At 39.7% G+C, this 24,864-nt stretch overlaps 3 protein-coding genes and 1 long non-coding RNA gene across 4 annotated transcripts; 2 read left to right on the forward strand and 2 right to left on the reverse strand.

Annotated features, from left to right (window-relative positions):
• Positions 1 to 276: 276 nt before the first annotated feature.
• Positions 277 to 2,782, reverse strand: LOC105228493 (zinc finger protein Xfin). The gene is made up of 2 exons (XM_011208344.4): positions 2,378 to 2,782; positions 277 to 2,319 (listed from the first exon to the last, which is right to left on the reverse strand). The coding sequence occupies exons 1-2, from the start codon at positions 2,591 to 2,593 to the stop codon at positions 526 to 528; spliced, it is 2,010 nt and encodes a 669-aa protein (XP_011206646.2). The 5' UTR covers positions 2,594 to 2,782; the 3' UTR covers positions 277 to 525.
• Positions 2,783 to 3,041: 259 nt separating this feature from the next.
• Positions 3,042 to 3,390, forward strand: LOC125778872 (uncharacterized). The gene is made up of 3 exons (XR_007423013.1): positions 3,042 to 3,149; positions 3,215 to 3,283; positions 3,356 to 3,390. It is a non-coding gene; the product is annotated as an uncharacterized LOC125778872 (long non-coding RNA).
• Positions 3,391 to 7,476: 4,086 nt separating this feature from the next.
• LOC125778374 (uncharacterized) lies at positions 7,477 to 9,105 on the reverse strand. The gene has a single exon (XM_049455669.1). The coding sequence runs from the start codon at positions 8,863 to 8,865 to the stop codon at positions 7,510 to 7,512; it is 1,356 nt and encodes a 451-aa protein (XP_049311626.1). The 5' UTR covers positions 8,866 to 9,105; the 3' UTR covers positions 7,477 to 7,509.
• A 498-nt stretch (positions 9,106 to 9,603) lies between these two features.
• On the forward strand, positions 9,604 to 11,194 carry LOC125775833 (uncharacterized). Its single transcript, XM_049446793.1, has 4 exons — positions 9,604 to 9,607; positions 10,423 to 10,637; positions 10,702 to 10,855; positions 10,913 to 11,194. Exons 1-4 carry the CDS (start codon positions 9,604 to 9,606, stop codon positions 11,026 to 11,028), a joined length of 489 nt encoding a protein of 162 aa, XP_049302750.1. The 3' UTR covers positions 11,029 to 11,194.
• The last annotated feature ends 13,670 nt before the right edge of the window (positions 11,195 to 24,864 follow it).

Genomic DNA, 24,864 nt, shown 5'->3' on the forward strand with positions numbered 1-24,864 from the left:
TTAAAGAATATTACTTGTTCTAGTTATGCTGCCACTCTTGCGATCATAAAATATTTTTTTTAAATATTTGCAGCGAAGAATTTTGACGATACCTAATATACACCTTTAAAAAAAAAATCAGTTAAATTGTACTCACCCATCAAAAGAAAATATTTTTGAATTTTGTGTCAATATGCTGTAATAATTTTTCTAAATTGTTAGTGGTGAATGATTTACTGGCGTGAGTTGATTGTGAGTGATGTTAGTATTTGAATATGATATTTTGATTTGCACTAATTTTATGTTATTTTGGAATCGTTTATTTCACGTTCATATTATATACATATGTATGTATGTATCCAATATATAGTGCATATGCCACTATATACAGCCATATGCATGTATAAATTAAATGTAGTTTATATATGGTAACATCCACGTAATTAAGTTGCTTATGCCTAGCTTTTACGTTTAACGACTTAACGTACACTCTAAGAAGTTGTAAGTATGTAAATGCATTGTGTCGCGATGCTACGTGTCACATGTCTAAATGCCATTGCGATCTTCAGGACGCGTTTCGCTATAGAAACCAAGATTCATGGTAGGCACCAATTGGCTGTAGAAAGACATATCCGCAGCGTTTGGACGTTGCTGCGTGCTCGACAAATCTTTCGGCGCAGTGGCGGTTGCATGCATGCTACTGCCAGGGCTAGCTGCAGTTGTCACCAAATTCATGGCACCAGCAGTGTTGGCAGCGCCAGCTAAACCCAAAATATTACCAGACGGCGCGCTGGGCACACCCGATGCCGCACTAATTGCCGCCTGTGTGGCCATAGCCGCACTCTGTTGCAATTCATGCATTTTCATGTGTCTTTCATATTCATCCTGCTTGGTAAATTGCAAGCGACAAACGTCACAAGGATATTGCGGCGCATGGAATTCCAATTCGTGACGTGCAAGTTTCTCGCGTCGACTAAAACCGGTACCACACTGCTTGCACGTAAACAGCGTATCCAGATGTAGCGCCTGGTGGCGTTGCAAATCGCGTTCACGTGTAAATGTCTTCTGGCAAATCGTGCAGGGGAAGGAGCGTGAATGTGATGACTTGTGCGGCGGTGGCGGCTTCGGCATTGACGGTCGCTGTTGCAACTGCGCTGCCAAGATGCTCTGCTGACGATATTGATCCTGCGGTGATGACATATTTGCCTGTGACTGCGCGCTATCGCCGTCACCATAAGGATTGAGTGACACTACCATGTTTTCTGTCTGTCCCATACTGTTGCCATCTTCAGTCTTTAGCGCAGCGGCACCGTTATTTTGTTGGTGTAGAAATTCGGCATCACGGCGGTAATGTGTCTGTTCGTGCAGGTGTAGTTTATCCTTACGGGCGAATGCACTTGGACAGCGACTGCACTGGAATGATTTTGAATTGGTGTGCGAGCGTATGTGACGCATTAATTCGGGTGCACTGGAGAATGAACGTGGACAGCGCGTGCATACATGCGGCTTTACGCTGCTGTGTATGCGTATGTGTTTTGTCAAATTGGTGTTGCGTGAAAAACTCTTTGCACAGACGGGGCATGAGAACGGACGCACACCGGTATGCACTATCGTATGCTTCTTCAGATCGGAACGTCGACAGAAACCCTTCTTACAGAAGGCGCAAACATACGGTCGTTCCGGATCGTGCAGTTCTTTGATGTGATAAATCAAATTTTGGCGGCTGGAAGTACGTTGTGAACAGAAGCTGCAGACATATGGCGCTGCGCTGTCGTGTTGTGACTCGTGTTCTTGACATTCGGCTTGTGTTGTGAATGCCATATCGCAATATTGACAAAGATATGTGTTTTTGATCACTACCTCGCCACCAATAAACGAGTCGTTGCTTGGTACTGCAGCATAGGAGGAGGACATATCCGTTGCAGTTTGTGAATTTTCAGCATTATGCATATCAACTGTTGACTTAGCCGTCATTGTTGCATTATTAAATTCATGCTGTGCAGAATTGGACGCTGCAATAAGGGAATTTTGCGTCGTAGCGGGTGTGTGCTCTTCAGTTTCCGAATCCGATTCCATAGAAAATTCATCTTCTGAACTCTCATAATCCTGATTGGGATCGATCTCTGTAATTACGCAATCGTCTTCGGGTTCAAAATCGCCCGGATTTCCATTAAGGCCTGGCCTGGCATCTTCGTTCGTTGAGCTTTTGTAGTTTTGCTGTAGCCAGCGCTGCAACTCAGTCTCACATCTCTGCACATTTTCACGAAAATCAGTAAACGCCTCCACCATTGCAAAACATCTTTGACAGATGTGACTCGGCAAGGCCGTTGAGTACTGAAACTAGATAAAAAGCAATTTGTCAATGTGCTGTGTAAGAAACCTATTTTATATGTCAAACCTTTACGGCCAACAAATCGAATAGCCGCTCAACCATGTTAACTTTCTTCGCAGGCGCTTCAGTTTCAGGCGATGACTTTTCCTCAGCTGGTGTTGGTACTTCCTCGAATATATTCACAATTGTTTTATCGTGACGCAAACATAGGCGGCAGAGTCCAGTGCTGCTGTCCATCACAGCAGTCTCTGCTGGCGCAGCCACCATTTCGAGATCTACCATTGCTCCAAATAATTCTATTACTCACTCTTTATTATACACGTAATCGACAAGCTACTTCGTTTCGTTTTAAAGTCATAAACTACTATGATGTTTTTTGCTGAGTGCACTTGTCAGAAATAAATAAATGAATTTAGCGCGGCGCTTTGATACGGCAAATATTACGCGAAAAACAATACAACTGGGTTCGCACAAACCGCAGTGTTGCAATTATTTGCCTGAAATGTTATAGCGCAGTTACACACAGCTGCTTAAAATTTATAATAAATTAGAGATAGTTTTCAAGCCGACATGCCCATAGATCTGATTTGCTAAAATCTGTAAATTTTAAGGAGAATAACTGTATTAATATTTATCAATTAATCATTGGTAAAAAAGTAAAAAAAAAAAAATATTTTTCTTTAAAACAAAGAATTTTTATGAAATAGTCGCTAGATGGCGCTGTTATTGTGTTCCCTGCAAGACGGAGGTAACAGATTGCACAAATACATTGAAACATTTTCAGCTGTTCACTAACACTGTTACATTTTCTGGAATTTTCAATTGAATGGGAGAATACGTAAGTAAGATAGAGAAAAACTATCGACATTCTAAACATATTGTAATATTAACTTGCTAGAACAGGAGAGACGAATGCCCAATTTTTCAAGAAGAAGAAAACGAAAAGCGCAGTTTATTTTGGATTTTAAAGAGGTAAGTTCGTTACTTAATATTTTATTTATTATTTATAAATACATATTTATATTTTTAATTTATTTTGTATAGAGAAACTAAAAGGCTTAACAAGGAGAAAAAGGTAAGCAATGTGAATTTAATGTTGTGTGTATAATTAAAAATTTTAATATTACAGGAAACATTTGGAGGATTCAAATACATATTGTTACGAATTTACTCTTGCTAGTTTACTTTGTTAGGTTCGTATCTCTGGATTGACAAATAAAATCAACACTGTTTAATTTAATTCAACAACTCTTTATTTCACAACTCGTCTACACTATAGCAGTTTACTCTTAGCACTGATTGATTACGTTGGCGCTGCCACGGCTTATATAGCCACGCACTTCTCGCTGATGCCGATGTGTCCTTCTAGAATATCGCGCCTGGAAATTACCAGAACATACGGCTATACGGCGCCAGACGCAAGCAGACAGTCGCGGCGCCAGACTCAGCAATTGTTTAACTAGACGAGCAGACAGTGTGGCGCCAGATGTCTACAACAAGACAAATGCTATTCCATATACCTACAGCTATTGTTCATAATCAGGGATGCATATAGTAATACAAATACAACTTAATACTACTTTTTGTAACACTGCCCTCCACTAAAGCCTAATCGTCCCGATTAGGCACAAATCCTCTTGAACCAAATGGGGCGAGCCTCTCCAAATGTACTACTTTCATTTTACATCGTGCTTTCCCATTTCTTTGTATGCGGTATACCACGTCATTAAGTCGTTTCATCACCATATAGGGTCCTTCCCAGGCTGTCTGCAGTTTCGGGGACAAGCCTTTCTTTCGAAGTGGATTGTACAACAGGACCAGATCACCTTCTTCAAAACCTTTTGAATTTGCCGCTTGATCGAACCGGTCCTTCATCTTATTGCTCATCAGATGCGTATGTTGTCTTACCATTAGATGCAATTCATTCATTTCTTCCTTTAAGGCAGAACAATAATCTCCATCATTTCTTACAGCTGTAGGATTCGTTCCAAACTTAAGATCAGCAGGGAGTCGCAGATCAGATCCGAAAATAATCTTTGCTGGCGTGTAACCAGTTGTCTCGTGCTTCGCTGAACGATACGCCAGCAGGAACATCTGGATGCACTTGTCCCAATTCCGTTGATCTTTATCAACGATTTTCCGCAGATGTTCTTCGAGCGTTCGGTTGAATCTCTCCACCATTCCATCTGATTGTGGATGTAACGCTGTCGTCCGTGTCTTGTGGATGCCCAATAATGTACAGACTTCTTGGAAAATGGAAGATTCGAAATTCCTGCCTTGATCTGAGTGTAATTCGACGGGCACTCCGAACCTTGTTATCCAATTTTCTACAAACGCTTCGGCTACTGTCTTCGCTTCCTGGTTTGGTAAGGCATATACTTCTGGCCATTTACTGAAATAGTCCATGACAACCAGTAGATATTTGTTTCCGGCCGTACTGGTTGGGAACGGACCTGCAATATCCATTGCGACTCGTTCAAATGGTGATCCCACGTTGTACTGTTGTAGCCTACCGCGACTTTTGGCTTTAGGACCTTTAGCTGCCATGCACTCTACGCAATTACTTATCCATTCTGCTATGGAATCTCGACAACCGATCCAGTAGAACCGTTGTTTAATCTTCTCTATAGTTTTTGTTATTCCAAGGTGCCCTCCACTAGGTCCATTGTGATATTCTTTCAATACTTTTGGGATCATGGACTTCGGTACTATGATCAGCAGACGAGAATGTTTGCCATCTTCGCTTTCCCAGGTACGATGAAGGTATCCATTAACGAGGTTTATGCTGTTCCATTGGGCCCAATATGCTTTTGCAGTTGGACTCTCGCTACTTATTTGTTCCTTTGGTGGTCGTACCCCATTTTCTTTGGCCATTACCAGCTTTGCAAGATCAGGGTCCTCCAGCTGATTGATTCTGATGCGGTGAGGAGTCCAATCATCTTCAGGTTCTATATTCAGTAATCGCACGTCGATTATACCTTCTTTTCCTTCTGATTTGGAGCAATGTTTACATTCCAGTGGACAAGGGCGACGCGATAATGCATCCGCATTTTTGTGGTGAATCCCCTTTCGATGTTCCGTTTCGAAGTCGTAATTCTGTAATCTTTCGATCCATCGTGCAATTTGGCCTTCCGGATTCCTAAACTGTAATAACCATTTTAATGCTGCATGATCAGTCCTCAGCAAGAATCGTTGTCCATACAAATACTTGTGGAAATGTTTTACACATTCCACCACAGCTAGTAGTTCTTTTCGCGTCACACAGTAGTTTTTCTCTGGTTTCCCGAGCACTCTGCTGTAATACCCAATTACTCTTTCTTGTCCGTCGATGAGCTGAGATAGGACACCTCCAATTCCATAAGCGCTCGCATCTGTATCCAGGATGAATTTCTTTCCAGGTATTGGATAAGCCAACATCGGCGCCGTACAAAGTAGTTCCTTAAGCTGCTCAAACGCTTTTTCTTGTTCCAACTGCCATACAAACGGGCGATTCTTCTTTGTTAAATCATGTAAACTTCTAGCCACGTTCGCAAATCCAGGTACGAAACGGCGGTAATACGTGCATAAGCCGAGGAAGCTGCGGAGTTCATGAATGTTGGTGGGTCGAGGCCAATCTTTCACTGCTTTTATTTTTCCTTCCTCGGTGTGAATTCCCTCAGTTGACACTTTATGTCCGAGATATGTGACCTGCTTCTTCCATAATGAACACTTTTTGGGATTCAAGCGTAATCCGGCTGATGCTATTCGCTGAAAGACTTCCTCTAGATTTTTCAGATGATCATCAAAACTTTTTCCCATGATGATAATGTCATCAAGATACACTAAACATGTCTTCCAGTTGAGTCCTTTTAACACATGTTCCATCAGTCGCTCGAACGTTGCAGGCGCATTACATAACCCAAATGGCATCACAGAGAATTCCCATAACCCGTCGCCCATACTGAAAGCGGTCTTTTCACGGTCACATTCATCAATCTCGACTTGCCAATATCCACTTTGTAGATCTAATGTAGAAAACCATTTCGCTCCAGACAAGGTGTCTAATGTATCGTCGATTCTTGGTAGAGGATAACTGTCTTTCTTTGTGACATCATTCAACTTCCTATAATCTACGCAGAAACGGGTGCTACCATCTTTCTTTTTAACTAAGACGATAGGTGAGCTCCATGGACTTATTGAAGGTTCGATTACACCGTTTTTGTGCATGTCTTCAATAATTTTGTTAGCATCCTCTCGTTTTGCTAGTGGAACCCTACGCGGAGCTTGTCGGATTGGTTTAGCGTCTCCAGTATTTATGCGATGTTTGACAATGCCGGTTCTTCCTGTGTTTCCTTCGTTTGCAAATATGGATGCGTATTTTTCTAATAGTTTTTCTGCTTTTAATTTTTCATTTCCATGCAGTTCGTTCAGCAAATTATTTAGGAGTGTAGGACTTATCTGCTGAGGCTCAATCGTAGGCTTCTGTTGTGACCGTTCGCATCGTGCTATTGCACTTATATTCTGGCACTGTCCAATTACTGCTCCTTTCTTCAGACTTATAGGCGTGTTGAATTCATTCACTACTCTCACCGGAATGGTGGCGTCTTCTCTAGTTTTCACAAGCGTTCTTCCTACCAATATGGGTGTATCTATTTTTGTTGGTTCCACAATCCACAACTCTTCAGTCCCACCTCCTCCATTCACTTTAGCCCATACAATCGCCTCAGATTTTGGTGGAATGCTCTGATTATCATCAACAATCACCCTCTTACTTTCAACGTTAGTCACATATCCGGTGTTTATAGGCATCTCCATGTTCTGGCAAAACAGCATTTGCTTGTTTAAATCCAAAGTAACCCCGTGATCAATCATGAAATCTACTCCCATTATAATTTCATCCGTGATTTCTGCTACGATGAAGGTGTGATTAACTTCCAGGGTACCAATCATCACTTCGCAAAACACCTTTACCGCGACAGCTGCTTCCTCCCCGGTGGCCGTTCGAAGCTTGCAACCGACTAATGGTTCAACCGTCCCTCTTACCACATCCGGTCGGATAATTGAATGTGTGGCACCAGTATCCAAAGTAAGCGTTGACAGTCGTCCATTTACGATGCCGTTGATAGTAAGATTGTTGTCATGGCGACCTATTTGTGATATCGAGATGGCGGGGCAAATAGTTGTGGGAACCAGCTCACGCCCCTTTGAACTGTTCCGTTTTAGTTTAACGACTTGTGAGATGTGGATGCTTCGTCCTCGTTATCTGTTGGTTGTTTCCGTTTTGATGGGTTTACTTTTATATTGCAATTTCGGGCAAAGTGACCCGCTTTTCCACAGTTGAAACATCTGCCTGTTGTATTTATTCGCGGTGGAGCAATTGTCTTCAGAGTCTTCAATATTTCTTCCATCAGCGCCGGTTGTTCCATTTCAACCCTTTGTACTTTGTGTGCTGGTTTACTTAGTAGGGAAGCTGTTTCCTGTGTGAGGGCGTGCGAAACCGTTTCAGCAAACGTTCTTTTTGGCAATGCATATGTGGCGCGTTTGGTGTCCACATCACGAATTCCATTTATGAAACATTGAATTTTTACCCTCTCAATGTAATCCACAGGTGCATCTGCATTTGCCAAATGAGCCAGTCGTTCTATTTCAGTTGCGAACTCTTGCAATGACTCGTTCATTTTCTGACCCCTATTTTGCAGTTCGATCTGGTATATTTGTTTCCGGTGCTCACTACCATATCGTCTTTCTATCGCACTCATCAATGCCTCATAGTTGTCCCGTTCACAGTCTGGAATAGTCTGAAGGATTTCTGCTGCCGGTCCTTTCAATGAAACAAACAAGGACGCCACTTTGTCCGCTGCATTCCAGTTATTGGCCGTTGCTGTCTTTTCAAACTGAAGTTTGAAAATTTGAAATGGAATACTTCCATCGAATGTGGGTGCCTTCAATCTTTGATTATTTGTTGATGGTGCAGGGCCATGCAGTTGCAGTTCTCGCACACGATTACTTAATTGCAGAACTTCTGATTTTAAATTTTCTTCGCCATTTTTTAAAGTGCTTAATTCGTCTTCAAATTTTGAAAATTTCTCTTGCACTTGTGTATTATTCTCTGTAATCTGTTGTGTAAGGCGAGACTCTAACTGTGATGTGTTTTCAGCTATTTGCGTCATTTGCTGTGCCAGACGATTTTCTGTTTGCACTACATTTTCTGTTATTCGTGATATATTTTCAGCTATTTGCTGTGCTAGACGATTTTCTGTATGCACTGCATTTTCTGCTATTTGCTGTGCCAGACGATTTTCTGTTTGCACTGCATTTTCTGCTATTTGCCTAATAGCCACTAATAGCATGTTAGTGTCTACGCTTGATGATGTTCGTTGTTCTTCTAATTTTTCTTCTACCTTTGTAGAAGTTCCTGGCCCATCAAATTCGAACTCGTCCACATTAATTCCATCCGCTTCCATTGCTTCACGTAGTCGTGCCTGCAGATCCGCCTTTTGCCCGCTTATCGGCAAATTACGCTCCTCCAGTTCCTTTTTTAATTGCTGAATTCTCAATTCTCCGAATTTAACCATCTTGAATTTGGATTATTTGACAATCCCACTTCTGACACCAATTGTTACGAATTTACTCTTGCTAGTTTACTTTGTTAGGTTCGTATCTCTGGATTGACAAATAAAATCAACACTGTTTAATTTAATTCAACAACTCTTTATTTCACAACTCGTCTACACTATAGCAGTTTACTCTTAGCACTGATTGATTACGTTGGCGCTGCCACGGCTTATATAGCCACGCACTTCTCGCTGATGCCTGTCTCCTTCTAGAATATCGCGTCTGGAAATTACCAGAACATACGGCTATACGGCGCCAGACGCAAGCAGACAGTCGCGGCGCCAGACTCAGCAATTGTTTAACTAGACGAGCAGACAGTGTGGCGCCAGATGTCTACAACAAGACAAATGCTATTCCATATACCTACAGCTATTGTTCATAATCAGGGATGCATATAGTAATACAAATACAACTTAATACTACTTTTTGTAACAATATATTGCGTACAACAAACAAATAAGAGAGTAAGTTTTAAATTATTAAAGCTAAATAGTGCATACTTATTTCAAATAGTTGCTATAGATTGTGCATTTTTGTGAAATATGTAATTTGTGCTTTATATCTACATATATATGTACATATATACATACATACATGTGTAAATGTAAAAAATTTGAAATCTAAATTGAAACGAATTGTGCGGTTACAATTATAATTGTGCCGACTTTAGAATACCGCCCCAGGATTTCGGGAATAAAATGGGTATTGTCGAATTGAGGAGGTTTTTCAGAATTAGTGAAGTGCTAGTGAACATAAAAAGCGAAATATCAGTGTAAACTTAATTTACACCAGAAAACTTCTTGATCATTTCATAAGCGTTTTTTATATGAAGTTTTTGCTTTTTTTGAGAGCTGGAAACCCACCTTTAAACGCAAATATCTCGAATATTTATATTCTTGAACTGGATAACCTCCTCTATAATTAAAAATGTTCATTTGTTCGTCCAAGATATCTGTTCGTATGCAGAATATCTAAAATTGTTTAAAATAAAAACAACATTAGTGTTTCATCATATACATACATATACGCATTTCTGCTCCTAAGCAGGATTTTAAAAATTAAATTAAAATTAAACTTTTTCAAGCTTCAAGCAAATGAGGAGTGTCTTTTCAAAAAAGGATATTTACATTTTAATTTTTTTAAACTATTTATATAGTCTTTTCTTTAGTGCTGAAATACACAACTTCTTTACTTGGATGTTGATCTCAAAAAGATATGTCGCAAGTAAAAAAGGGTTAAATTATGTGTCCTAAACAGAAATACTATTTTTCGGTAAATCAGTAAATATTTATATATAATGTTTTCTCATTTTACAAAAATTAATTAAGAAATAGATATTCTCTTTTAAAAAGACACTTCTCAACTATATTTTCCTCCTATAATATACTATTTGTAAGTATTTACAAATCAAAAATCTTTATCAAAGTAATATTTGTTGCTATATTATATTTTTTAATTAAACTTAATATTTTTAATTTTATATAATAATTATATAATATTTTTTTTTTTTTTTTTAGTTTTCGACGTGGATATTCGATTCCTATCAATCAGTAAATTATTGCGCGAATGCCGCGTCATAGCAGCAAAGACGCATCATTCAATTAGCCGCATCACCGGTGATTTGGAGGACGAGCATTACCTGGAGCTCGCTTCGAAACTACCCATGTCATCGGAAGAGCACGTGCGCTTCGTGGAAGAAAAACTTTCCCAAAAGGAAAGCACGGATGCTATGGTAAATATTTCGTTTTTAAATATTATGCGATTGTAATATAATTTACTGTAATTTTTTTTTACAGATGCGGCTAATATTGAAGTCGAAGGGCGCAAAAGGCAGTGTGGACGGCGTACTACGTGGTTTGTTTTCAGACGATGTAATGTACCATTACAATTTAGAGGGGCGCAAGGAGAAGAAATCCCTACTAAAACTAAAATGCGTAGGGTTAGTTTTTGGTAGGTTTTTTTATTGGTATATATTTGAATGCCTTAACTTATTACGTTTAATTTTAGATATATTTCCTGACAAGGATAAAAACAGTATATATGGGGAGCTCCGGAGATTTGTGGCCTTAAGCCACAATCGTTATAAACAGAAGAAACATAAACTAAGGGCTAAATTAATATAAGTTTTATTATTATTACTTATATATATTAGTTTTAAGTTGTAAATATTAGTTTTAAGTTGTAAATATTAGTTTTAAGTTGTAAATATTAGTTTTAAGTTGTAAATATTAGTTTTAAGTTGTAAATATTAGTTTTAAGATGTACATATTAGTTTTAAGTTGTATATATTAGTTCTAAGTTGAAGTGTCTAATTTTACTTTTAAAAATATGAATTTTTACAATTATAATTTTTATACTCAAATAACTTGTATATAATTTTTCTGCCGAATGCAATAATAATAGGCATATTATTAATTTAATTAATATCTGATTTTGATTTTATTATTAAATAAAGCAAAATAATTTAAAAAAATGACTTTTATTTAAAAGAATTTAATTTGCTAGAAGTAAAAATGGGTAACAGATAATCTTGTTACTGCTTGTTCTTCCTAACATGCTTATATGTTAAAGGTAACAAACTAATAACCAAAATAATAACACTAACAGATATTCGGGTAACAAATACTTTTTGTTATCCATAACACATGGGTAAGCTAAGCGCTAACAAAATAATTTGTTACCCGTAACATGCTGTGAAGAGATTTGCTAACAAATGTGTGTATTCTGTAAGAACAAGGCAGCATGCGATATTTGCCATTGGTTAGAGCGAGATAACCATTGAACATTAAATAGCTATGTGTTACTTTTTTCCCACTCTCTGAACAAAAGTAACAAATATTTTAACGAATGCAAAAGTGAACAATAACAACTCGTTTACACGTTTGCTAACAACTACCCGTCTTGCAGGGCGATTATTTCAATTTTGTTTTTTATTAGAAGAATCTAAGTGGCACCATTGGAAATCCCATATAAATGTTTATTTTTCATTATCTGAAATTTTATAAAATTGTAAATATATTTTTGTGATCGCAAATATATTTTTTGTTGTTATGTTAAAATAAATCTATGAAATTAAAAATTTTATAAACGAAAGAGAGTTGAAAAACTTAATAAAAATAAAATTATTGAAAAAAGCACACGTGGCAGGACTGTAAATGTGATATACATATACACAACAAATTTTGACAACAGGTGTCGCTAAGAGTTGACATTTGAAGCCAAATAAAAATTTTATTTTTTGGCGCGGCAGTTATTTGTGCAGACCATTTCCCGTTAGCAGCCGGAAACTCAGTGAAGTGCAACATGAATGCCTTAAAATACTTGCAACCAATTCCGTGGAACTGTGTGTGGTCTGCAGACATTCCTGCAACACGCAGTGCATGGAGCGCAAAGCTCGTTTATATTGTGGCAAGTTGCTAGTAAACGGAAAAAAAGGTAAGCACATACATGCAACGCGCATCAATAAACCATAAAAAGTTTTGCACGCCCATTCATACCAATTTGTACCATTTAGTTTGCTCGTAGGTATGCTGCAACGGTAAATCAGTTAATTGCGCTTACGCAGCAAGACATGTTTGTGCATGCATACATAGATACTATATATGCGTTTGTGGACCAGCTGGCCTACCCAACCAATATAGCACAGGAGTGGGCGCGTAACAGCACAGTTATCTTTCCAACATATCAGTGTTCAGTGGAAAAGCAAAACAATGGCAGATGCTGCAACAAGTGCCACGCCACAGCGCAAGTGGAGAGCAAGTGTTGCAATTAAATGCAACGCACGTTGTATGCCGCACAGCCATTTAAGGTTATTCAATTATAATTCGATTAAAATGCTTCACACATGATCATGTTTATGGAGCAAACAGGTAGCATAGCTGCTATCTGACAGCCTGACAGGCACTACAAGAAATCAAAGCATCAGCTGTGGCATCCTGCTGTTACGCATCGCTATGTGCGAATACATGGATACGAGTAACGCCAGTGCGTGTGAGCTGCATGTGCAACTCCTTGATTGTGTGCGTAAATATGTGTTTGTAGAGTATTATGCTTTAATGTTGTCACTTGGCGTCGAACTATAAACAATTGTGTTGACGTGTTATGGCAGCGCGAATGGTCAAGTTTACGAGTTAGCGCTGATGATTGATAGTTTACGTGCGTGTGTGTGTTTGTGCGCTGTGATACAGTGCAACTTTTAAGACATTAATACTGAACTTTCATTGGCACTCAGCACACATTATCAATAACGTTTTAATGCTGCAGGCGTGGGAAATAAAATATCAAGAATGTGGGAGGGGAAATGTGCGATGTATAAAAATAATGAGAATAATGCATAAAAGGTGATGTGTCGGAAAACAAAATCACTTGGTAAGTGAATTAAATGATTTTATTATTAATATTTATGTATGTACATATGTATGAAAATAATTAATTACCCTACCAATTTGATAATTTTTGTGAATACTTTAAAAGCTCACTTTTCAAAGCTTGACACTGAGAATTTTCTACTTGGAAGTACTGTAGGTATTCATTAAATCTAACCTCAAAATATTTAAATTGCTTTAAAACACTCAAACAGCGTCGAATTGAGTTAAAAGTTTGTGTCCAACGAACCTTGTTCCTTCTAATCTTCAAGGTTGAGATTCTTTTATAGGTTATGGTTCAAAAAGTTTAGTAAAAAATTTATCTAATCGAAAAAGCGAGATTATAGATTTTTATCGCGGACTGGAGCTACTCATGTTCATGTTGTACCAAACATCACTCAAACAGATTTTGATTTAAGAAAACAAACTCTCCTATTCTAAGAAATCCCTTGAAATCAAGTTTCGTTAAAACTAGACTAGGCAGATTAAATCGATAAACAGTTTCTTCTTCTTCTTAATTGGCGTAGACACCGCTTACGCGATTATAGCCGAGTTAACAACCGCGCGCCAGTCGTTTCTTCTTTTCGCTACGTGGCGCCAATTGGATATTCCAAGCGAAGCCAGGTCCTTCTCCACTTGGTCCTTCCAACGGAGTGGAGGTCTTCCTCTTCCTCTGCTTCCCCCGGCGGGTACTGCGTCGAATACTTTCAGAGCTGGAGTGTTTTCATCCATCCGGACAACATGACCTAGCCAGCGTAGCCGCTGTCTTTTAATTCGCTGAACTATGTCAATGTCGTCGTATATCTCGTACAGCTCATCGTTCCATCGAATGCGATATTCGCCGTGGCCAACGCGCAAAGGACCATAAATCTTTCGCAGAATTTTTCTCTCGAAAACTCGCAACGTCGACTCATCCGCTGTTGACATCGTCCAAGCCTCTGCACCATATAGCAGGACGGGAATTATGAGAGACTTATAGAGTTTGGTTTTTGTCTGTCGAGATAGGACTTTGCTTCTCAATTGCCTACTCAGTCCGAAGTAGCACCTGTTGGCAAGAGTTATCCTGCGTTGGATTTCTAGGCTGACATTGTTGGTGGTGTTTACGCTGGTTCCAAGATAGACGAAATTATCTACAACTTCAAAGTTATGACTGTCAACAGTGACGTGAGTGCCAAGTCGCGAGTGCGACGACTGTTTGTTTGATGACAGGAGATATTTCGTCTTGCCCTCGTTCACTGCCAGACCCATTCGTTTTGCTTCCTTGTCCAGCCTGGAGAAAGCAGAACTAACGGCGCGGGTGTTGAGGCCGATGATATCAATATCATCGGCATACGCCAGCAGCTGTACACTCTTATAGAAGATTGTACCTGCTCGATTAAGTTCTGCAGCTCGAACTATTTTCTCCAGCAGCAGATTGAAAAAGTCGCACGATAGGGAGTCGCCTTGTCTGAAACCTCGTTTGGTATCGAACGGCTCGGAGAGGTTCTTCCCGATCCTGACGGAGCTTTTGGTATTGGTCAACGTCATCTTACATAGCTGTATTAGTTTTGCGAGGATACCAAATTCAGACATATCGGCATAAAGGCAGCTCCTTTTCGTGCTGTCGAAAGCATCTTTAAAATCAACGAAGAGGTGATGTATGTCGATTCTCCTTTCACGGGTCTTTTTCAAGATTTGGCGCATGGTGAATATCTGGTCGGTTGTTGATTTGCCAGGTCTAAAGCCACACTGATAAGGTCCAATCAGTTTGTGTGTGGGCTTTAATCTTTCACACAGTACGCTCGATATAACCTTATATGCGATGTTGAGGGGGCTTATCCCACGGTGGTTGTCGCACATTATGGGATCTCCTTTTTTATGGATTGGGCATAGCACACTTAAATTCCAATCGTCGGGCATGCTTTCCGCCGACCATATTCTACAAAGAAGCTGATGCATGCTCCTTACCAGTTCATCGCGGCCGTATTTGAATAGCTCGGCCGGCAATCCATCATTCCACGCCACTTTGGTGTTCTTCGGACGGGTAATTGCTATTCGAACTTCTTCATGCTCGGGCAATGGAACTTCTGCTTTATCGTCATCGATTCGGGAACCGGGTTCGCCATCTTCTGATGTTATGCCTTCACTGCCATTCAGTAGGCTGTAGAAATGTTCCCTTCATAATTTTAGTGTGCTCTGGGCATCAGTCACAAGATCACTTTTGGGGATTCTACAAGAGTATGCACCGGTATTGAAACCTTCTGTAAACCGCCGCATCTTTTCGTGGAATTTTCGATCAATACCACTGTCGGCTTGCTTGTCAAGCTCCTTATACTCACGTATTTCGATCTCTCTTTCTTTTTGTCTGCAAATGCGTCTCGCTTCCCTCTTCAACTCTCGGTTTTTATCCCATCCTGTACGAGTTGTGGTCGATTGTAACGTTGCGAGGTAAGCGGTATGTTTTCTCTCCGCTGCGACACGGCACTCCTCGTCGTACCAGCTGTTCCTTTGCACTTTCCGAAAACCAATGGTTTCGGTTGCAGCTGTACGCAAGGAGTTTGAAATGCCGTCCCACAGTTCCCTTATACCGAATTGTTGATGAGTGCTCTCAGAAGGCAGCAGTGCAAGCCGAGAAGAAAATCATTCGACTGTATGTTGTGATTGCAGCTTCTCGACGTCGAACCTTCCTTGTGTTTGCTGGCGTGCGTTTTTTGCTGCACAGAGGCGGGTGCGAATTTTGGCTGCAACAATATAGTGGTCCGAGTCAATGTTAAGACCGCGGAGCGTACGCACATCTAAAACACTGGAGACGTATCTTTCGTCTATGACCACATGATCGAATTGATTGGTGGCTTTTCGATCCGGAGACAGGCAGGTAGCTTGATGTATCTTCTTATGCTGGAATCTAGTACTTCAGATAACCATATTTCGGGCCCCGGCGAAGTCGATCAGCCTCAACCCATTTGGGGATGTTTCGTCGTGGAGGCTGAATTTACCGACCGTAGTGCCAAAGATACCTTCTTTGCCCACCCTGGCGTTAGAGTCGCCAAGTACGATTTTAACATCGTGGCGGGGGCATCTCTTTATGTGCGCTCCAAGCGCTCATGGAAGGCATCTTTGGTCACATCGTCCTTCTTTTCCATCGGGGCGTGGGCGCAGATTAGCGATATGTTGAAGAACTTTGCTTTGCTGTGGATTGTGGCTAGACGTTCATTCACCGCAGTGAATGATAGTACTCGGCGACGGAGTCTCTCTCCCATCACGAATCCAACAGTTTAGTCTCTCGTAAATAATTTCTTGTCTGCTCTTAGATTAGCACTCTGAAGAATTCCAGAATCCTGTACGGCGCTATTGAGACGATGGAACGCCTATTCGGATGGATCCAAGATCTTTAATCCTGTGTCTATAGATTGTTTGAATTCTAAATCTAGCCTGAAACAGACAACTCAAGTCTCAATGATCTTCTTCTTCTTTATTGGCTTAAGCGATGTCTACGCGGTTATAGCCGAGTCGTTCTTTCTTTTCGCTGTTTGACACCAATTGGATATTCCAAGTGTAGCCATGTCCATTCGGACGGCCTGAACTAGTCAGCGTAGTTAGGCTAGACCTATGTGCAGAAATTCACGCAAATGAAGAAAGTTCTCTGAGCTCCATTCACTTGGGAGTGACCAGAAACGATTCTTTTACATATGACAGCTCACGACTTATGGTCTTTGTCCAAATATCCCCTGGTAGCCAAAAAACATCCGTTTGAAGGCAAGCTAAAGTGAGAAAGGGAAACATTCCTCCATAAAGTTGTGCGGTTGTTTTGGGATCTGTCATCTAAAAAACATCTGCAATGGAAAAAAAACAGTCCTCAATGATAAAGTTGGAATATTTCAAAAGGCTTTAGGTTAAGCTCGAACTGCCAGTAGGTACAGCAAGTATTTTTATACAGCCAATAATGGCTTCATTGAGAGATCATTCTGATATATTTTACCTGCTTAGTTATAAAAGACGTTTACCAACATTAAAGCATTACTAACTTAAAAAACAAAATGTTACTCAAACCATTGCCCACAGCACTTAACCCTCCAGCAACAGATTTCGCCACAACACACCTGTGCAGAATCCAATTTTATTTTTGCTTATTTTCCACAAATGCATTTCGGCCGTACTCACCTACTACCACACATACGCACACAGCTCCGTTGTTGCTCTTTCGCAGGTTGCACGTAAACTTTTGGCTGCCGAGTCGCACACTCAATCGGGATCGGCGCAATCGTTCGCACGCATGCGCAGCGCTGACTTTTCATTCTCGCGTTTATTTACTAATGTGTCTTGTGATACGTAATTGTTTATATTCTGTTTACAGTTGAGCTATTTATTTCGCGGTTCTGTTCTGGTGGCGAACGCGTGCTTCGGTGTGACACTTGTTTAATGGCCACAAATCTATGTATGTTGGAATGTGGAATATAGGAAGTGTGAATATATTGATGTGTACTATTAATTCCTATGAGCGATCGATTTGCTTTTTGCTTTTGGTTGTTAATAATTTGGCAAGAGCTTAGTTAAATTGTGAAATAATTGCTGTTGCAACCAATTTATTGAAAAAGTGTAAAGAATTGCAGAGGAAGTGAAGTTTAATTAAATGAAAATATGATAGCAAGTGTGCAGAAATAAATATTATACATGCAATGAGCCTAAAACTCAGTTAAGATAGGTTAAAATATATTTTAAAGTGAAGTGTAAGTGTTTTTATGTGAGTGAATATTGTTATGGTTGCAAAAAAGTTCTACGGTTCCAATGGTTCTAGCGCGATTTAAAAAAAAAAAATTATGTGAAAGATTTATGTGAAAAAAGATAAAATATTAAGTTCAGCTATAATACCCTTCACAGGTACATTTTTTTATACCATAAACGGATATAAAATGATTTATTTTAAGTTTGATCGAGCAGTTTGTATGGCAGCTATATGCTATAGTTATCTCGTCAAATTAAAAAGTTTTTCATACAAGAACTTGATTTTGATCGATCAGTTTGTATGACAGCTATATGCTATAGTGATCCGATCTGAAAACTTTATGCGGAGTTTATAGCTGAGCTTTGGACAATAATCTGTGCAAAAATTTGTGAAGCTAACTCGTCAAATTAAAAAGTTTTTCATACAAGAACTTGATTTTGATCGATCAGTTTGTATGGCAGCTATATGCTATAGTGATCCGATCTAAAGACTATATTTGGAGATTGTTGTGCATCTTTGGACAATAATCTGTGCAAAAATTTGTGAAGCTAACTCGTCAAATGAAAAAGTTTTCCACAAAAGGACTTGACTTGGATCAGACAGTTTGCATAACAGCTCTATGCTATAGGGAGCCGATCTAAAACATTATCTTCTCTACAAACGCAACAAACTACAGACACTCACTGACTGCCATTTACAGTGGAGCCTTTCAATTTCCCCACCAACTACATTTTTTCATATCCTATGAATCCCACTCATCTAAAACCCTTCGTCCTATATTCCAAACCCGTCGAAGTTGCACGTTTCCTGGGCCTACCGTTAGATGATTTCTATGACAATTTGAAACATACCACCTATACGGGGATTAGATAATTTCAGACTTCAGGATGGTTCGAGAAATTTAATCATCTTCTGAGGTACTGTATGGTTCTCTATTTCTAAAGCCTTAAAGAACTACTCTTAAATTCGGAATTGCTCCTGTTACAAGCCTGTTGAACGGCTGATGGATTTAATATGCAGTCATAAATGCTTTCGAGGGCTCGTGCTATCCCACCGTTAGGGCACTTCTATAAAAAAAATTACACATCATCATCTACACTAACTTATCCGCGTATTGTCGAAGGCAAGAAGTCTCAAAATCATTAAAACTATCTACTTTTAATAGTAAATTTTCATAACCTCCAAACTCTATTCTTTCAGCTAACCTCAAATATGTAATTTTTGGTCATTGTATTATGTTTTCATCCGGCTCGTAAAAATACGAAGCTCTTATCTTAACTCTAATTAGAAAATTAGACTCCTATAAAAGTTCAAAAGGTTTTAAGGCGCTTCGGACGCAATGTGAACTTTTCGGGAAGCTTTTTTGTTAGCATAGAAATACTCGAATATCCCGAGAGGCAACCGTGATTATGGACCTCAGTTTTCTTCGAGAAGTTGGAGACTCTTCTACTCAGGTTCTGTGATAATACTTACCTCTATCCCATATACTCGTACTCCTTACATCAATACCAGTACCATAACAGAGAGAGAGAGTTATTTAGAGTTGTCAAAATTTTGGTCAAAAGAAATTTATGACCCGATTATTGTTCGCATGAACATTTTCCTCAATGACCGCCATTGCTACCAATTGGACCTTTGAACCAAACGTGGGCTCTTGCATTCTAGAAAACTGTCCCTACTTCAGTAAGCTCGCTCCCTAATTCTTAATGTCATTGATTTTCAAGACATATTCCGCACGAATGACTGAGTTCAAGAAATATTTCTTAAAAAAGATATGACATTTTGAGTGACAGTAGTTTTCTTCATAGAAAATGAGGTTCACAAATGCCATTTTCTCGAATCAAACAGAATTTACTAAGTATTCTGCACTCAATCATTGCCAAACTTTAATTGAATGCCAATATTCTGTCAACTTATGACATTAACCGATAACAGCTGAATCTTGACACTAACAGTTGACAATGTCCTATCAAGTTATGATATTAACAGTTGTTAAGTGACAATTTTCTGTGACTGTTCTGTTCTGTTCTGCCAAATTATGACATTAATGGTTGATAACTGAAAATTTTCTGTCAAATTATGGCATTAGCAGCTGACAGTTGACAATGTCCTGCCAAATTATGACATTAACAGTTGGTAACTGACAATTTTTTATCAAATTAGAACACTAACAGTTGACAGTTGACAATTTTCAGTCAAATTATGACATTAAAAGTTGATAACTGACAATGTGCCAATGTGCTGTCAAATTATGACATTAAAAGTTGATAACTGTCAATATCCTGTCAAATTATGACATTAACAGTTGTTAAATGACAATTTTCTGTCAAATTATGACATTAACAGTTTGACAGTTGACAGTTGACATTGTCCTGTCAAATTATGTTATAAACAGTTGACAACTGACAATGTGCCAATGTGCTGTCAAATTATGACATTAACAGCTGACTATTGACAGCTACATTTGATTTATTGAGTACTATATTAGTAAAGTAAGACTAAGATTTATTTTAAAGGCATATTTATGTAACGCGGACAAAATAGTTCATTTGATAACAAATAATTCAGAATCACTTACCACAACTTATTCTAAAAGCTTCTCCCGCATTTATATTTCCTTCCATGTATAATATTAAATTATGTATGTACGTCCATACGCTTTCTAGTCGTCGACGGTCGTCTTAGTGAGTGATGAGTGTTTAACAATTTGCTGAAATGATCCAATTTATTGCGATGACAAGCAACAAATGCCACAAAGCTGCGCAATGCGCAAAATGTTCGAGTATTTCTGTGCACTTAACCTTGCGCCATGGCATGCAGTACTTAGTTGCATATGAGTGAACGCTGAGTGCCGAATGTTTATGCAAAGTACAAACCTCTTATTGCTGGCAGCAGAAGACATAAGTACAGCTGCACTTACTCCTTTGCCATGCCTTGCGCTCCCACTCAAGCGCTGACCGCTTAAGTTAAATAATGACTTCGGCTTTGGCAATGCGAGGCGGCCGAAAAGATAAACGGTGTGACTCGTTTGCTCGGCGTTGGCGCTGAATTTGTCCTGACGTCGTTTGTCGCCAAGACATCGGTATGCCATGCGCTGTGGCGGCATTAAATCACGCACGCGATATACGGCGACGCGGTGCGCACCATGGCGCTGTGTCGCGGACGCGCGGTGCACGACGCATATAGCGGGTGTATAGGCGGCGCAAGACATTTGTTTGTCCAAGCGAAGGAGGCAGGAGTAGAAATAGGAGTGAAAAAAAACTCATGAGAATACCACACTGTCGTCGCAGTCCGTCAGCACTTGCAAGTAACGGAACGCCTGCCGCCATGCGCAAGTCAGCGCGCATACACGACCAAGTGAAATATGCAACAGGCGCTGCGAAATGAAGGAATAAATAATGAAAAATTGCTGGTATAAAAGCAGAAATGAATAATTTATCGATGTGAAAGCAGGAGTGAGGGACGCGCACTATTGCGGTGGTGCCACCTGAGAAAAAAAAAATATGCCACAAACTGTGCTTGCGTATATGTATATACCACGGCAAGCCAGCGCGCGCATTGAAGATTTTTGGAAATATTTTAATTTATTTTTATGCTAAAGGATATTGGTCGAACGCGCGCGCGTTGACTGTCCGTGCGCTTTGGCTGCATGCGCTCTTGAGCTTCCTTACGCTGTGTTGTACAATGTTGTTTTACAAACAGTATTAAGCAGCGCGCCGCGTGTTGCCGTGCCACAAATCAAAATCGACGCTACTGTGGCTTGCGTGTTCGTCGGCGCTGACATTGTTGCTACCGCGCGCGCGCTCCCGCCGCTTCACATTGTCAACGGTCATGTTGCGATTTGTGTAGCATTGCTTTTGTTGTTGTTGTTGTTTTAATTTTTCGTGGCATTGCTACAGCATTTCATGATTATTGATAAGCAATGCGGCAGCAAAGTGTTGCATGCAACATAGCAGCATTCGTGCGCTGACACTGCGCGTGCTATTTTTAAGTAAGGTTAGAGAGGGGAACAAGTGCGGAACACAAGGTGTGAATCGAGCAAAAAGTCAATTTGCCTGCTGTCATTGCACGCACATCGCGTTGACGTGGAAAGTGGGGCAGCGTGGCAGCAAAACAAAACAAGAATCAATACAGAATTGAGTTGTGGGAACTGACAGCCACAGCAAAAACAAAAAAAAACAACAAAAATCGTAACTAAACACTGATTAACGAAAATTATTGTTGCTTCTTACTCTTGCTCTTACCTTACATTGGCAGCATACAAATTACTGTTTGTTGTTGTTGTTGATTTATGTATGTGTGCATATACTTATGTGTATTTGTATTCAAATTCAGTTTATAAACAATCTTCTTGGGTAACAGATACCTAACCGCACCCACATTGCTCTGTTGAGTTTCGCCCGAAAATTGCGCTGTGCCTTTGTACGAAGGTTGCAGCAACTTCATGGTCAAGCACTTTGTAGCTACACACACTGCCAGCTGCTTATACAAGCATACTCGCATTTTAGCAGGGATTACCTTGAGGCTATTAGCGATTTAGAGCCGATTAATCAAAGTGCGGATCGGACTCAAAAAAAAAGTGAGGATAAAAGTACACTGTAAAGAAATGCGGAAAACTGAAGTTATTAATATGCCAAAAACTATTTGTGAAGCTTTTTGCGTGCAAATATTTATTATTTCGTTCGTAAGGTTGTGCATATCCTACCAATTCTCAACCAGTTTAAGTAAATTTTAATTATAAAAAAGTCTCAATAAATAATGGCTTTTTCTGATGAAATTTATTATGGAATCCAAGCAAACACAACTTCTGTTATATCATAGATCCCTTCTTCATAGAAAATAGTCTGGAATAGAAATATAACAAGCATATCAAAAAATATAGCAATTGTTGTGCTTACAGCGTTACAAGCTAGGACGGTTTTGTATCACAGAACAACACATTTAACCTCCATCCGCCTGTCGGCTCTTTCAGAAATTTCGTTGTATATTGCATTTCCTGTGCCTTTTCGGTATCCAGGCAAATGGAACTTTTAGCAATCTCATCAGCTGTTTCGTTTTCCTGAACTCTTTTGTGGCCTGAATATATAATATATGTATATGTAGCCGCTTCCTTGCTTCTATGAACATTCTCTGATGAAATGCGATGTCAAATTATTGCCGTAATTGCTGCCTGCCTATCGACGTTATCCTTTTTATCTTATTTCCTATGTTGTTCATTCTCGGCCACTTTCCCAACTGTAAATACTTTCGCCTGGAAGATACTGCAGTAAGCCGGAAGCTTAAAGCCTCGCATGAGATCCAACATCCGACCAATAGATTTCGGCTCCCACTCCACTGACCATTTTGGATCCATCTGTGTAGATGTTGTAAGTTCCGTTGGTGTACGGCAGGCTTCTGCGCCATCCGTCCTCCTTTAGTGTGACTTAGAACCTTCTTTCCCAGATAAAGTTTATGAGTATGTGGTCGAATTTGTCCAACAGCCCCCGCTTATTGAGTAATGCCGAAGGTTCTGGTAGAAGACTCCCTAATGCCGTCAATCGTACAGCTGATTTTGCTGCAGAGTTTTCCACTGCAATGTCAATTGGTGGTAGATTGAGTAACCTTAATATTGCCGCCGTTGAGGTGGTTCTTAGCGCTTCCGTTTTGCAGAGAATAGCGAATCGCTGTACCCATTCCATCGGTTTCCTGTATGAAATTTTATTCAAAGCTGTCCACCACACCAGTGCATCATAAAGTAAGATTGGCTTGACTACGGCTATGCCACCCCAACCCATGAGGCCTGGCGAAAGGCTCCAAGTCGACTCTAGCATTTTCTTACATGCGTATAGAGTATCACTGGTCTTTTTCTCTCTCTGCCCCACGTTGAGTTTCCACATCAGCTTGCTGTCCAAAATTACTTCCCGATACTTGGTATGCTCCTTAATTGTGAAATTAACTACTTGTACATTGAGTCTCGGGAGTTTCCATGGCGGGATTTTGTACCCCCTTTGTCACCCAGAGCATATTCTTATACCCTACTGATCTTTCTATATTTAGGGTTAGCGAGTAAACAGAAGTCTCCGTAGATATAGGTGTGTGCTTTCAAAATGTTGGCAATAAAAGCTTTCCTCTTATATAGGCGTCTAGAATTTTTTCAAAAGTCTTCAGAAGGAATGAGGTTAGACTTATTGGTCTATATTCTTTCGAATAAAGGGAGACCGCTTTGCCCGCCTTGGGTATGAAGACGATTCTCGCCTCTCTCCAAAGGATAGGTACCTAGTTAAGCCTTAAACAACCTTCATATGTTACAATCAAAAAAGGAACCAGTGCTCTTAATACGTTCTGCTGCATGGGCGGAAAAATACCAGGTTTCGTTACGATATCTGCTGGGACGTACTCTATGCTATATTTTAGGGGTCATAAGTCTGGTTTGAATTTAAAATTAGATCAGATTAAAACCTGGTGCCAGGTGGGTTAGGTTAGGTAATCAGACCACGAATAATCCCACTTGGATAGCTGGAAACTCCTTGAGATTTGTTTAGGCAACTAATATAAATTTCAGCTATCTTTCCTGGTTGGCCGAAATAATTACTGCCGAGACATTTCAACCTCAATTATCTTTGAAAATGTTAGACAGTGGAGCAGAAAGTAACCAGATATTTCCATCTAATCTTCCTCCATAAAGTGACAACGTAAGTATGACCTCGAATTGTTAAGGAAGCTGAACTGAATTTTATGAAATCAATGAATATTTTCCTTGTTTCTAGTTGCATAATAAATGAAGGGCTCTAACAATTACAAGTTATTCAGAACAAAGAATTTAGAACGCAAAAACCTCGCAGGTCAGTCAAAAAATGGCTGCTACAAAGATCCAGATAGGGATATAATTTATAATAAATTTATTTTGGCCTTCA

The sequence above is a fragment of the Bactrocera dorsalis genome, chromosome 1 (genome assembly GCF_023373825.1).
Source record: "Bactrocera dorsalis isolate Fly_Bdor chromosome 1, ASM2337382v1, whole genome shotgun sequence".
NCBI lineage: Eukaryota > Metazoa > Arthropoda > Insecta > Diptera > Tephritidae > Bactrocera > Bactrocera dorsalis.

Coding starts and splice junctions, on each gene's coding strand:
- LOC125775833 (XM_049446793.1), top strand. Junction 10,638..10,701: donor AGGAAAGCACGGATGCTATG/GTAAATATTTCG, acceptor TTTTTTTTACAG/ATGCGGCTAATATTGAAGTC. Junction 10,856..10,912: donor ATGCGTAGGGTTAGTTTTTG/GTAGGTTTTTTT, acceptor GTTTAATTTTAG/ATATATTTCCTGACAAGGAT.
- LOC125778374 (XM_049455669.1), bottom strand. CDS start 8,865: ATGGTTAAATTCGGAGAATTGAGAATTCAGCAATTAAAAAAGGAACTG.
- LOC105228493 (XM_011208344.4), bottom strand. CDS start 2,593: ATGGTAGATCTCGAAATGGTGGCTGCGCCAGCAGAGACTGCTGTGATG. Junction 2,320..2,377: donor TCGATTTGTTGGCCGTAAAG/GTTTGACATATA, acceptor CTTTTTATCTAG/TTTCAGTACTCAACGGCCTT.